The sequence below is a fragment of the Oreochromis niloticus genome, linkage group LG4 (assembly GCF_001858045.2).
Source record: "Oreochromis niloticus isolate F11D_XX linkage group LG4, O_niloticus_UMD_NMBU, whole genome shotgun sequence".
Lineage (NCBI taxonomy): Eukaryota > Metazoa > Chordata > Actinopteri > Cichliformes > Cichlidae > Oreochromis > Oreochromis niloticus.
The window spans coordinates 18,383,956-18,398,032 of NC_031969.2; the positions used below are offsets into that span (position 1 = coordinate 18,383,956).

Genomic DNA, 14,077 nt, shown 5'->3' on the forward strand with positions numbered 1-14,077 from the left:
CATACATAACCCCAGAGTTCCCTGCAGGCCAGGGCTTGGCACTAAGAGTGTTGCAGACAACATGCCCTACAGGTGTGGGAAGATGATGTATACAGACTCAGGTTACGGCAGATTGGCCTGGGATGGGCTGATGGAGGCTCTGATTGATCCTGAAAACAGAGAAGCCTGTGGGAGAATTGTCTCTGAACCTGGAAGAGAAGTTTAAAAGTCCAAGAACTATCAGGGTACGGTGAAGGTTGACATCCTAGAAGTCAAAATTACACTGGATGTGCAGAAATACCACAGCTGATAATCTCGGTTAATGGAGGCGCTCTTTTATGTGTCTCAGATTGTTTAAAGCAAATCAAAGAAAGTATCAAATGCAGTATTTAGGTGTGACGCTATTAAACATTCGGAAGGAAATACATCTCGGCTGGTTTAATAAGCAGCAAAATACACTTGTTTAACGAACGCTTTGTTAGTTATACCTGTTAAGCTGCTTGTTAATGCAAATATCTAAGAGAACTAGCTAACACTGCTGAGAGGACCAGTCACTGGCTATGGTTAAAAAGGGCTGGCATCACTTGGGCGGCTAAGGCAGTCAGCTAACCACGAGAAAAAAGAAATATTCTGCTCTTCTTCCCTTTTCTGGGAGGCAGTGGGGAGTTAGAGCGTACAGCCCGATCCGGCGGGAAGGTGTGGGAAGCCAGATCGGGCGTCCCCCTTCTGGCTCTCCTCTCTGGTCTCTCCTATCTTGTCCCTTTTGTCTTACTTCTCTCTATCACCTTTTCTATCCCTTTGAAGAAGTTGGGCTCCATAAATGCTAAAGAGGCAAGTATTATTTCTCAGTTGCAGTGAATAGATAGAAAATAAACTGTAGGAGAAGAAAGAAGAAGAGAAATAACAATTTAACATAAACCAGTGACACACTCCAGGGCCTGATCAACCCTGGCAGGGCCTCCTTGGATGAGGGTGTCTAGTGATAATGGCCGAAACACCCGATGAATCCAAGGTGATGATGATACTGATGATGTGTCCCAATTTAAAATGATAATCTAGATCGATCTCTAATCCCTAAACCTAACCAAGGAAGGAAAATAGCAGATTAGCCTGGGTAAAAGACCGAAAGTTGAGGCACACAACGATGTGTGCTGCTGGCAAAGTTTCTGGGCTGCCTTTCCTCATAACAGCCATCCATCAAGAGTCTCTCCATCTAAAGCAATGCATTATCAGGGACTGTAAAATCTAGTCCTTTTTACTGAATCAGCCAATTACATGACAGCACCTGGGTGCATTTAGGGTTGCAGACATGGACAAGAAAGCTGCTGAAGTTCAAACTGAGCATGAAAATTGAGAAGAAAGGTGACTTTAAGTGACTTTGACTGTGACGTGGTTGCCAGAGTATTTCAGAAACTGCTGATCTACTGGGATTTTCCCGCATAACCATCTCTATGGTTCACAGAGAAAGACGCGAAAAAGAGAAAATATCCAGTGAGCATCAGTGCTCTGGGTAAAAACTTGTTACTTTGTTAATGCCAGAGGTCAGAGAAGAATTGGCTTGAAGACTGCTTCAAGCCAAAATGAAGGCAACACCAAATCAAATAACCACTTGTTACAACTAAGGTATGCAAAAGAGCGTCTCTGAACACCCAAAGCACAGATCCATCCTGGCAGTTCAGGTTGTGACATGACAGTGAGTTCAAATGCTCAAATGGCCTCCACAGTCAGCTGATCTCAGTCCAATAGAGTCTCTTTAGGATGTGGTGAGACAGGAGATTCTCATCATAGATGTGCAGCCAACAAATCTGCAGCAGCTGTGTGATGCTGTCATGTCAATATGGGCCAAAATCTCTGAGGATGTTTCCAGCACCTTGTTGAGTCTGTGTCATGAAGAATTAAAGCACTTCTAAAGGCAAAAGCAGGTAGCTACAGTACGTACTGAACTGGCCGGTAAGTGTAGCCATGTTCCTAAATTAAGAACAGCTGGGTAGTGAAACCTGTATTTCAAACTCCCGCAGTGACAAATCTGATGTTACTTTCAGCTGCTCCCTTATTCACAGGGGGCGCCACAGTGGGTAGCTCCACATGTTTGATTTGGCAGATGTATTTTTTTTTTAACTCCGGATGCCTTTCCTGATGCAACCCAAAAGGGATTTGTCTCTTCTCCTGGGATTGTAGAAGGATTTTTCACTCGTTGGGTAAATGTGTAAACTGCTACTATGGAGCTGCTCCTGTGCTAATCAAACAGGTTTTTTCAAACTGAATTTTTCTGAGGACAACACACCTTTTCAACCCATAAGCGTCTCTAAATTTTAATAATTCCTTACATATATTAAAACTTTAATATTTAAATGAACCATAAGGATTTTTTTTGGTAAAACTCATGGTCTTTCATAACATTTACATCTACACTATAATGTAAGGAATGTTTTCTTAACTTTATCTGTATCTTACTGTTATTATTGTAATTTTAGATTTTACTATATAACCCACTGGGCACAAAAGCAATGCCACTAATTATTGTGGAAAAAAATCAACTTTTATATCAACATTTTGAAGTGATTGTTTTTAAGTATTTTGAGTGTGTTTCAAACATCTGGTGTACAAGATTAAGAAGAGACACTTTTTCAACACTAACATAAAAACATCTATGTGGTTATACATAAATCACATCTGCGCTGAGAATACTATTTGAACTTTAATGCATTTATAAAAAGATGAATACTGATATAAACTGTCAGAAATTACCAATAACAAGTTTTTTTTTTTTAAATAGAGGACTTGTTTTTATTTACTGTTTTCTGAAAAATATGAAGTTTCTCAAAAAGGAGAATACAAGGTGCTGTTTTCAAGTTTCTGCAATCCTTTTATTTTTTTACAGCAGATGATTAAAAAAGAATAATAAATTACAAAAATGTAATGATCTAATGCTCATTTTAGTTTAGTTTTTTGGTTGTTTTTTTTTTTTTTACATCATTGCACCTTTAATTGTAATACTATAAATGACTTCATAGTCTGATGAAAGAGTGACACTGTGTGATGAATATGTTTTTTATATCATGGCTAAAATACAGTAAAATAGATTATAGTTGCCCTGATTTTGCTCAAACGGTGTCACGAAACTGTGTGTTGTACTTCGGCCCTTCTAAAATGCTGGGCAAGGCAGCAAGAATTGATCAGAAATACAGTCTCGGTGGCACAGCACTGCCATCTGCTGATGCGCAAAGATTTTAAAAAAGATTGAAGCACCTTCTCCTCACGAGTCTTTATCTCCTCTGCCTCAGTTAAGTCCATTTTTCCGCTAATGTTCTTGTCTGTCTACTCTAAAGCTCATCGTAACAATGTCCTCGATCCCAGCCTGCAGCTCATCGTGCTCCTGCACGGCGGAGACTCCTTTAGGGGTCCCGGTCAGGATGAGATCCCCTTCCTCCAAGGTGATGAAGTCGCTGATGTAGCTGATGAGATACGGGACGGAGAAGATCATCTGAGAGGTGCAGCCGCTCTGTCGAAGCTGATCATTTACTTTCAGCCACAGGTTGACCTTCCCCGGGTCAGGGATGCGCTCTTTGGGGATGAACTCGCTGACCGGACAGGAGGTGTTGAAAGCCTTGGCCATGGTCCAGGGCAGACCTTTGGACTTGCACTCGTCCTGGATGTCTCGGGCTGTCATGTCCAAGCACAGAGCATAACCCGCAACATGCTCCATAGCGGCGGACTGCGAGATGGCCGTGCCCCCTTTCCCGATCACCACCCCCAGCTCCACTTCATGGTGCAGATTACTGCTGTAAAGGGGCACCAAGATAGGCGAGCCCTCTCTCACATATGCAGTAGGAGGCTTCAGGAACAAGACAGGCTCCTTAGGAATCGCGTTTTTCAGCTCTTTGGCGTGATCCGCATAGTTTCTCCCAACGCAAATGATCTTCCTCCCCCATTCCCAGAACCGAGAAATATTCCGTGCTGTCATCGTGGAGAACCGTGCGCGGTTTCGGCTGCCTTGAAGCAGTCAGCACGAGTGTAACCAAACTTTGACCGACACCGTTTGACCGCTCCGGAAAATCAACCTACGGCAAGCCTGAAGGGACATGCGCAGAGCGCAAAAGTCGAATCAATGCTATCTTATTTGAGAAAATTAGCGGGACTAAAATGTAAAAACAAAACCACTTACTAACTTTATTTAACTACTCTTGTGCAGAATTACGTAAAAAAGTAAATCAGTCACGTGTTTTAACAGATTATTCTCGATCTATCTACCCGAGACTTGATTGGCGGAGCCTTGGAGGGCAAAGGTCAAAGGGAGCGGAGGCGGAACTGAACCAAAACCAAACTTTTCTGGTTTACACAAACGTGATAAGACTTAGCTACTGTTGTTATGTTACTCAAGTCACTAGTAGGGAGTGCCTGCACTCTAATAGGAGCTGCGACAGCCTTAAAATTCGGTACGTCCACACGGTTTTCTCTCATTTTCAGCCCGCGAAGGTTTAGCGTATTTTTCGCTCGCTTCGCTGCCGTTAGGTGGGTAGGTAGGTGGCGTTTGTTCGTATGTTTATGTTTTGTCGTCTTAAGATGGGAGTTGTCACATGAGCACAGCCGAACTGTCTGAGCTCATACCTACTTCCTATTATATAACCTCCTCTATGACAGTCATATCGGTGTAATTAATTAATGTGCCCACAAAAAAATCCAACACCGAAGCGTGTTAAAGTGTGGCGTTCACTTGTCCAGCGGGGCGGTGAGGTGTGTCTTAAGTTTCTCGCGTTTGTGGCATGAAACGAATATAAGGCAAGGAGTATGTGAATATATTACAGAGGTACAGGGGACTAGAAGTTAAACTGTCCTGATTTCTTCCTGATGTGGCTCGGTGTTAAATATTGACTTTTATCCCTTCATGAAGCTCCGGTGGAAGTCAAGGCCCAGGCAGCCGCCCTCCTTCACAGCGTGGTCAGGAAATCTAATCTGGTGGAGCAAGCAAACATGAAGATTGAACTGCTCCCTGCGCTGTCTGACAACTACATGTACCTACTGATCGATGTGGACTCCAGAGAAGCAGCTATTGTAGACCCCGTGGAGCCAATTAAGGTCTGTTCAGTCACTGTATCCTATTAAGTAATGTTATATAAACCAGTTGACAACACTTTAACACCAATGCAGAAAGTCTACCTACAAGTGATTGTGTTAACCTTTACACACTATTCAGCTCAAAATTGTGTCCTTTTAAAAACATTTGATAGCAACGCAGTTTTCTTTTTGTTTTTTCTTTTATTTATTTTTTAAATTTTTAGCCTGAAAGTATTATTATTGTTGTTGTTGTTGTTGTTGTTGTTGTTGTTGTTACTATTATCATTATTATTATAATTATTATATGATATGATATCTGAGGAAGTGTCTAGTTACAGGACAGTTTGCAGTTCATTCAAGGTGCAATTGTACCTGCTGCCAGTTCACCTGAGGTTAGTGTGTATGTGAGGAATAACCAAGTTAAATTAAGTATTTACTACACAGAGTACTGTAGTAGTTGCTCCATTTAAATGAGAGGAAGTGTGCGAAATAGTTTAGACACTTTTTTTGTTTTGTTTTTGTTTTTCTGACTGACTTTATGATTATTACTAAAATGATCCAAAATCTTATACTGCTGTACAGGTGCTACAATCTTTTGTAAACTGAGGCTGTTTGTGATGAAATGTGCTTTTTAGATCTACCAGTGTGGGTCAAATAAAAAAAAAAAAAAAAAGTGGTTTTAGGGAATCTTTTGTGCAAGTCATGCCTGTGTGGGGTTTTTTCCTTCTTTATTTTTTATGGGACAGAGGTGACAGACGTCAAGGGGGACCTTGACACTGTCACGTAGATGGTCTACGTCCTCACTACATTTGCCCAAGTTCCCAGGGAGACCAGTATCAGCTGGTCTTTGAGGTGGAGGGATCTCCAAACAGTGCACGAGAGGTTATATAGATGTCAGTGAGTGCCTTGAGGGATGGTGTCTTGACACAGACATGAGATTTGAAATAAGTCAGCATGATGGTGCAATGGTTAGAAGTATTAGGATCATTGCCTTTCAGCAAGATTATAAAGATACCTGGCATTTAGGTGAGTGTGGGAAACACTTGCGCAAGTTCCACACATGCAAGGTGTCCTACCACTGCCCTGAATACACACATTAGTTTGCAATGAGCAAGTTATTGAATTATTATAGATATTGTTATAGACTGCAGTTACAAGGATTTTTTTTTATGACATATCAAAGGGCGGTGTTTAACAGTTGTAATAGTTTTGCATTGTTACATAATAAATCCCAAAAGTTGAGGTCATTTCAATTTTCACTTTGAGTAGAATATAATAAAATCATAATTTCTCTCCTGCTTTCATGTATTAAATTTTTTCACTAAAAATGAATCTTGTAAATCTCAAAAATACACTATCTGGTCTCTGAAACATTAATTAAGCATTAATCATCCAATTATTTATGTCAGATATGCTATTTACACATAGTCTATTTATATAATCTGTAGTTCAAAATGTTGTATAAACATTTATACCAGTTCTTAGCATGAGTCAAAACTGACCCCAACCATATTCTGAAGGCTTGAAATACAAACAGTTTATAAGGGTTGAAATAGTCATTCATCAATAAGAATACATATAATGTTCAGCATCATAACTCTGAGAGAATCCACTCTGCATTTTGCTGGTGATATTGTGGACTTAACAACAACAACAATGTATTTTTCTTGTTGTTGTTGTTGTTGTTGTTGTTGTTGTTATCATTATTGTTGGGTATAATGTCAAAACATAACCCTAGACTATTGAAAACACTACGTAATTCTATCCAAGCGTGTTTGATTTCTTCTTATTTATGTATTTATTTATTTATTTATTTTACTATTTTTATTTCATTATTTTTGTATGGGAGGTGTCTACTTTCAGGACAGTTTGCAGAAAGGTGCAGAGTACCTTATATCAGTTTGAGGTTAGTGTGTATGTGAGAAAAGGTTAAGTATGAACTGGATAGAATACTGTAACTGTTGCAGGAAAATGCATCCAATCTTTTTATTCAGAGAATACTGAGAATGAAATTTGATATGATGTGCATTTTTATCTGCCAGAACTTTGTTTGGGCACTATAATAATATGTAGTGAAGGACAGACATGACTTTCCAACTACACAGTAGTCCTCAGTTTGGAAGAAGACCAACCTCCTTTCAACTATATACAGAATCTGCCTAGTTTGAAAGTCTACTATCAAGTCAAAGGTATTTGTAATATTAACGCAGAGAATATCAAGTATTTGGTCATTACTACATTTAAAACTAGCGTGTGAGGAAGAAGTACCAATTTGATGTTTTCAGCAAGTCCTAAATCCAAGAACCCTGACTGGCCCTACTAAATTAGTAGTAGGGCCCAAATCTGTGAATTTTCCCATATAAAAAGCTGTAACAAACACCTTTTTCTCTCCTGTTCTTGATTAAGACCTTTAATAACTAATTGTTGTTGGATATTTATTGATAAATTAAGTAGTTATATTGGCTTGGCTTCACTCAGCATTTTTTTTTTTTGTGTGTGTGCTTTGAACAGGTTGTTGAAGCTGTCCGAAAGCATGGTGTAAAACTCACCACAGTTCTAACCACCCATCACCACTGGTAAGCTGCTGCTTATTTTATAACATTGATGAATGTATTTATTTTTTTCAAGATTATTTTTCCATAATAAGTAAGCTAAAAAAATTACTTATTGTACCTGTTAAGGCAAAAGATACATTTTATATCCATCATCATTACCATGAATATAACCACGTTCACATCCAGTGTGCTGTGTGAACAAAGTATTAGGTCCACTCTGATCTTGGAAGGCTGTGACTGCAAAGTAACCTACCTACTGTACTGTACTTACTCAAAATGTGTAAAGTCTTTATTAGGAAAAGGTACGCTTACATATTTCTCCACCAGTTTCTCACCCACGGCTGCAGTAGGAGTCAAGTAATTTTGTTTGCTTTGATTTGCTTTCCTTTAATTTTGTCATGTTGATGTACATCTTACTACCTGGTCACATGCTGCATTTAGCAGCAGCATTCTCCAGTCTAGCAAAGTGCTTCTAGGAAAAGCTTGTGGCACACATTGTGTTTAGCTTGATGCTGACTGACAACATAGACCACGAACTACCTGCATCATTATACTAGCATTACTATAGTAATGGTGCAAATAGCCTGCAAGAGAAGGAATGATGGCCTAAAAGGTGTTGCTGTGCAAACATGATCCCAAAACATCAGATGCTGAAGTCAGAACATGCTCCTACTACTTAAGACGTCATCACCCCGCCCATTTCCTGTCATTATGTTTCCCAGAAATTGGCAAATTGTCTTGATTGTTTTTGCTGTGAATAGCATTTACTGGAATTAAACGCTACTGCCCACTAAATGCACGCTTCATAGATAAACGTTTGCTTTGGCTTCTTATGCTAAGAACCCGCTAAACCTGTATTGGACAAAAGAGTAATACCAACACACTAATTTTCTGTTTTAGGGATCATGCCGGTGGAAATGAGAAGATGTTGAAACTAATGCCAGGTCTGAAGGTCTATGGAGGGGATGACAGAGTTGATGCCATTACAAAGAAAGTTTCTCATTCCAACACTTTCAAAGTGAGACGATCAAACTCTCTGCTCTGTGGTCCAACTATAAGCTTCAAATGAACGATTGCTCACTGATGTTTTTCTCTCCTCAGGTTGGATCACTCAATGTTAAATGCCTTTCTACTCCTTGTCACACGACTGGTCACATTTGTTACTATGTGACCAAGGAAAACAGCACTGAACCACCAGCTGTCTTTACAGGTGTGGTTACTTAAGTTAAACATTTATATAAGATAAACTGCGAGTGTAAATAAAGACATGTTTTGTGTGAACTTAAAGGCCCTAAGAACTCCTGTTTTTCCCATGCAGGGGATACTCTGTTTGTGGCTGGCTGTGGGAAATTTTTTGAGGGTACAGCAGAGCAGATGCACAAAGCCTTGATAGAAATTCTGGGGCGCCTTCCTCCTGAAACGGTAACTGCAAACATAGGCGTTCATTTTACAGATTTTTAGGATGGAAAAGGAAAGACTTAAATTCTTCAGTAGTTGATGAGTTAACTTTGCTGTATGTGTGTGACTAACTTTAGTGTGTTTGTGTTTAAGCATGTCTATTGTGGTCATGAGTACACCGTCAACAATCTGAAATTTGCACGTCATGTGGAACCGGACAATGAAGTAATTCAGGAGAAGTTGGCCTGGGCAAAGGTACGTGATTCATACAGTAACCACTTCAAATCAGCTTATCCTTAATTAATTAAAACAACTTTGCAAATTTTGTGTATTTATCTGTCTGTAGGAGAAGTGCAACAACGGAGAACCAACTATTCCGTCCACTCTGGCAGATGAATTCACATATAACCCCTTTATGAGAGTAAAGTATGTATAACTTCATTAAAAACAGCCATGTGAAAAAGAGTTTTCACAGGACTTAATGCTGTCCTGTAAAAAACTAAGTACAGCCATAGTACTTCTATAGGAATTTAGAGAGTAAGTAGTAGCCAGATGCTGCTAATGAAATGGACTTGATTAACTGATGATCAGCGAGTGTGAACTTCTAGAAAAGCTGACATTTTGGCAGTTTGCTGGTCTGGCGCATTTAGGGGTCTGTTAATATAACTAAGGTAATACAAGTCTTCCCAGGAGTAGGAGTAGATCATCTAACAGTCAGACTGTAATGCACAGAGAAAGTGAAAACAAAAAGAGCTCCATCTTAAACTTGACAGGCATAATTTAGCATGTTAAATGTAAAAGTTTGTGACATTACAATTAGAAAAATACTGAACAAGTATGGCTGGTTTGGAAGGGTTGGCAGGAGAAAGCCTCTTCTCTCTAAAAAGAACATGGCAGCATGGCTTAAACTTTGTAAAGTTGGATCTGAACAAACCACAATTCCCTTTGGGCAGACTACACAGGAGTGGAGATGTTTGGCCATAATGTACAGCGCTAACACAGCATATTTGAGGTGTTATAGGGGTGATGATTTGGGCTTGTTTTGATCCACATGACCTTGGACATGTTGTCCAAAAGTATTCTAGAATCAAATGTGAGGTTATCTGTCCAGAACTTAAACCTTGGCCCAAATTGGATCATGCAACAGGACGACGCACAGCAGCAAATCTATACCAGCATTGCTGAAACCACAAAGAGTGGAGGTGTTGCAATGGCCCAGTCAAAGTCCAGACCTTAATCCTGATTAAAATGCTGTGGTGGAACCTTAAGAGCTCTGTGCAAAAACAAATGCCCACAACTATCAATGAACTGAAGCAACGTCATGTAGAGGAGAGTATGTCGAAATTCCTCTGCAATGATGTGAGAAACTGAGTCATACAGGAAATTATTACTTATTGCTGCTAGAGCTGGTTGTACAAGCTACTGAACCTGGGGTACACTTACTTAGTACAGGGTCCTGTGAAATTTTTCTTTTTCACATCACTGTAGTAGTAATTACAGAGGATTATAATTTGTTTTGAGGTACCTACAGTGAGAGTGCTGCCTGACTACATCTGTTTCCCCCCCCCCAATGTGTAATTTAGAGAGCCGTCCGTTCAAGAATATGTGAAGCAGACAGACCCTATCGAGACCATGAGAAGTCTTCGGAAGGAAAAAGATCATTTCCGAGTGCCCAAGGAGTGAAAGACCTGTGCACCAGAGTTGGCATTTCAACTGCTTACAACACTGCAAGCTGTCAATTATATACTCAAAGAAATACCTGCAACTAATCTCTAAACCAACTGAAAAACGGCACATCCATTGCATTGACTTTAACTCAAGGTCCATTTTTTCTATCACAGTGTTCAGCATAACATATTAGACTATAAATCTATAAATAAGTCATTCTTTTAGATATATTTGAGGGTTTTTTTGGTTGGCAGTTTTAAGGAATAAATGGCCATTCTGTAAATGTATCAGAAAAGTTATTTAGTCTTATGCTTTAATATATTGATGTTCAAACTACTGTTTCACTCAGCGTTTAAACATTTAACACAAGACAAGGATCACATGAGTAACAAATGTTGGCATACGTGGACACTTTCTGTGAGTTGGTTTAATAATAGGTAATCATTTCTTCGCCTGCAAAGATTTGTATCAATGTTTCTTCATGTCATTTATTTTCACACTTGCTTAAAAGATGCTAGTTTGGTTGTTTATGTGCAAAATACAGCATAGCTGCCTTTACATATGAGTAATCAAAGTGATCTGTGAGCTCAGCCTTGTCTACCTGTTGTGTCAGCATTGTTAGAAACCTCAAATCATGTTTTGCTCGTAAAATCTTTCAAGGACTATTGCATGAAGCAATTTGGAAAAAGCAATAAAGCACATTTGTTTCAGTAGGTTCACACAAAAGTTTGCATTTAAATTGTGTCATAAGCAAAATATATTCCTGATGCAGAATAAGGCCATTAAAACTGTTATATTCTCATATACATCTCATATTATTGGATTATTACATTAGTAGAAGTTTGCCTTTGGCGAACGCTTTCATCGGTGTTATCTAAATTTTCCAGTTACATTTTGGGAGATTCTTTGGGTTATAATTGCTAAATCTTGTCTAATAGCAAACCATGGAAGTAAGCTTCTCTCATGTCTAAATATGATGAAAGTATTAAGAAGCAGGTCTGGTAGCATTTTTTGAAAATAATTATTATTTTGTTTCATTTAGTAGGTGATTGATGTGGAGCACACAGTCCTAATAATGCAAATGAGGGGAAAAAACAAATGTGTAGGCACATTATGGATATGTAGCCCTACTTTATCTGTGGGCTACTCAGAAACAATAGTTGTGGGCCTTTCAAAGAAGTCCAGAAAAGGGAACCACAGTTTATAAAATGTGTTTTTTCACCCACAAACTGTGTATCTAATTTTTTGTAAATCCGTACAGGACATTATATCTTTTACCCATTGCACATATGAGGGGGAAGAAGAGTCTTTCCACTTAAGTAAAATAGCTCATCTGGCCAGCAGTAATGAAAAGTTTAATGCTCTGAGCCTGAAGTTGGGCAACCTCAGGTTCTGGCCCGCACCAAACATAGCACAGAGTGGCTCTGGTTTAATTTGATGCAGCAGGACTTCAGACATTGTATAGAAAACAGAGGTCCAAAAGTTGGCCAACGAAGGACAGGACCAGTGCATATGAAGTAATGTACCAGGGGCACCCCCACACCTTCTACAGGTTGGGTCCGCCTCTGGGTATATGCGCGCCAACTTAGCCTTGGAGAAGTGCCCCCGATCATTCTTAAATTGAATGAGTGTGTGTCGAGCACACACTGATATATTGTGAACTTGGCCAAGGATCGAGTCCTACAGTTCATCCGTGATATGAAAGTTAAGGTCCTCTTCCCATTTAGATTTGATGGCAGCTACTGAAGAACATTTTAAATTGAAATTAAATTGTACAAGGCTGATATTATGCTCCTAGAGGTTGGATTGACTATTAAAAAGCCATACTTTATCCATTGTTTAGTAAATGATGATTAGCCATCCTAAAAGGTGTCAGATAATATCTGAAAATGCCTATTCATGCTTTACTTATGTCACAGTACAGAAACAGCCCTAGTAAAAATCACGAACGATCTTCTGCTTGCAGCTGATTCTGGACTTATATCCATCCTCATTCTCCTTGACCTTACAGCAGCTTTCGATACTATCTCCCACCGCATCCTCCTTCACAGATTAGCATCTATTGGCATCAATGGTACAGTACTCGCCTGGTTTACTTCTTATCTCTCTGGCTGCTCACAGTTTGTTCAATTGCTCCCTCACAGATCAGTATCTACTCCAGTTAATTCCGGTGTACCCCAAGGCTCTGTCCTGGGTCCTTTACTTTTTATCATCTATCTCCTACCCCTAGGTAATATTTTTAGGAAGCATAACATCCAGTTTCACTGCTACGCAGATGACACCCAGCTCTACCTATCCTCCAAACCCACAGCTACTCTCCCACCCACATCCATTTCTGACTGTTTAAGTGAAATCAAGGTCTGGTTTACTCACAACTTTCTTAAACTTAATGGCAATAAAACAGAATTCATTTTAATAGGCACCAGATCAAAACTGACTACAGTTCCAACCAGTCTTTCGTTATCCATTGATAACTCTGTTGTCACACCCTCCCCTCAGGTTAAGAGTCTTGGTGTCATCCTGGATAGCACTCTGTCCTTCACAGCACATATAAATAATATCACTCGGTCTTCCTACTTTCATCTCCGTAATATTAACCGTCTTCGTCCCTCACTCACACCACACAGTACCGCCATACTTGTCAATGCTCTTGTCACATCTCGTCTGGATTACTGTAACTCTCTTCTCTATGGTCTACCTCATAAATCCCTCCATAAACTGCAGTTGGTTCAAAATACAGCTGCTCGTATTATTTCCAGAACTAGATCTACTGAACATATAACACCTGTTCTTAAACAGCTCCATTGGCTTCCAATTCACCTCCGTGTCAATTTCAAGATCCTGCTTCTCACTTTCAAAGCGCTTCATAACCTCGCTCCTCCATATCTATCCGATCTTCTCCATACATACTCACCCCTTCGTACACTCCGCTCTTCTTCAGCTTCCCTTCTGTCAGTTCCACCTGCTCGCCTGACTACCGTGGGACTCAGAGTCTTTAGTTGTTCTGCCCCGAGACTTTGGAATGCACTTCCACTTGCTCTACGGACCACACACTGTCTCACCACTTTTAAATCACTACTCAAAACCCATCTGTTTAGAATTGCATACACCTGATCTGTCTTAGGCCATTTTTACCTTGCTCAGTTTTTATATTTGCTTTTATACTTTTATGACTGTTTATGTCTAAATTTTATCTACCATGTTTGCTATATATACATTTTTTTTTAAATGTTTTTTATGGTATTGTTTACGTGCTACTGTAAGGTGACCTTGAGGGTCTGAAAGGTGCCTATAAATAAAATATGTTATTATTATCATTATTATTATTATTATTATTATTATTACTAATAGTTAATTACTATTATAAAATAATTATAGTCTTTAACAATGTAAAAATGTGAATAATTATTTGAATTTTTATA

General features: G+C 39.3%; 2 protein-coding genes across 4 annotated transcripts; one reads left to right on the top strand and one right to left on the bottom strand.

The window, feature by feature from the left end:
* Positions 1-2,986: 2,986 nt before the first annotated feature.
* fahd1 (fumarylacetoacetate hydrolase domain containing 1) lies at positions 2,987-4,107 on the bottom strand. Its single transcript, XM_003456371.5, has one exon. It carries the CDS (start codon positions 3,941-3,943, stop codon positions 3,281-3,283), a length of 663 nt encoding a protein of 220 aa, XP_003456419.1. The 5' UTR covers positions 3,944-4,107; the 3' UTR covers positions 2,987-3,280.
* Positions 4,108-4,256: 149 nt separating this feature from the next.
* Positions 4,257-11,329, top strand: LOC100699784 (hydroxyacylglutathione hydrolase, mitochondrial). 3 transcript variants are annotated; one of them, XM_003456370.5, is made up of 9 exons: positions 4,257-4,415; positions 4,871-5,055; positions 7,546-7,610; positions 8,490-8,607; positions 8,691-8,799; positions 8,908-9,011; positions 9,141-9,242; positions 9,334-9,413; positions 10,571-11,329. In XM_003456370.5, the coding sequence occupies exons 1-9, from the start codon at positions 4,349-4,351 to the stop codon at positions 10,668-10,670; spliced, it is 930 nt and encodes a 309-aa protein (XP_003456418.1). In that variant the 5' UTR covers positions 4,257-4,348; the 3' UTR covers positions 10,671-11,329. The 3 variants fall into 3 exon arrangements, with proteins under 3 accessions (XP_003456418.1, XP_005461151.1, XP_005461152.1); XM_005461094.4 differs by lacking the exon at positions 4,257-4,415 and adding an exon at positions 4,478-4,499; XM_005461095.4 differs by lacking the exon at positions 4,257-4,415 and adding an exon at positions 4,764-4,786.
* Positions 11,330-14,077: the final 2,748 nt, after the last annotated feature.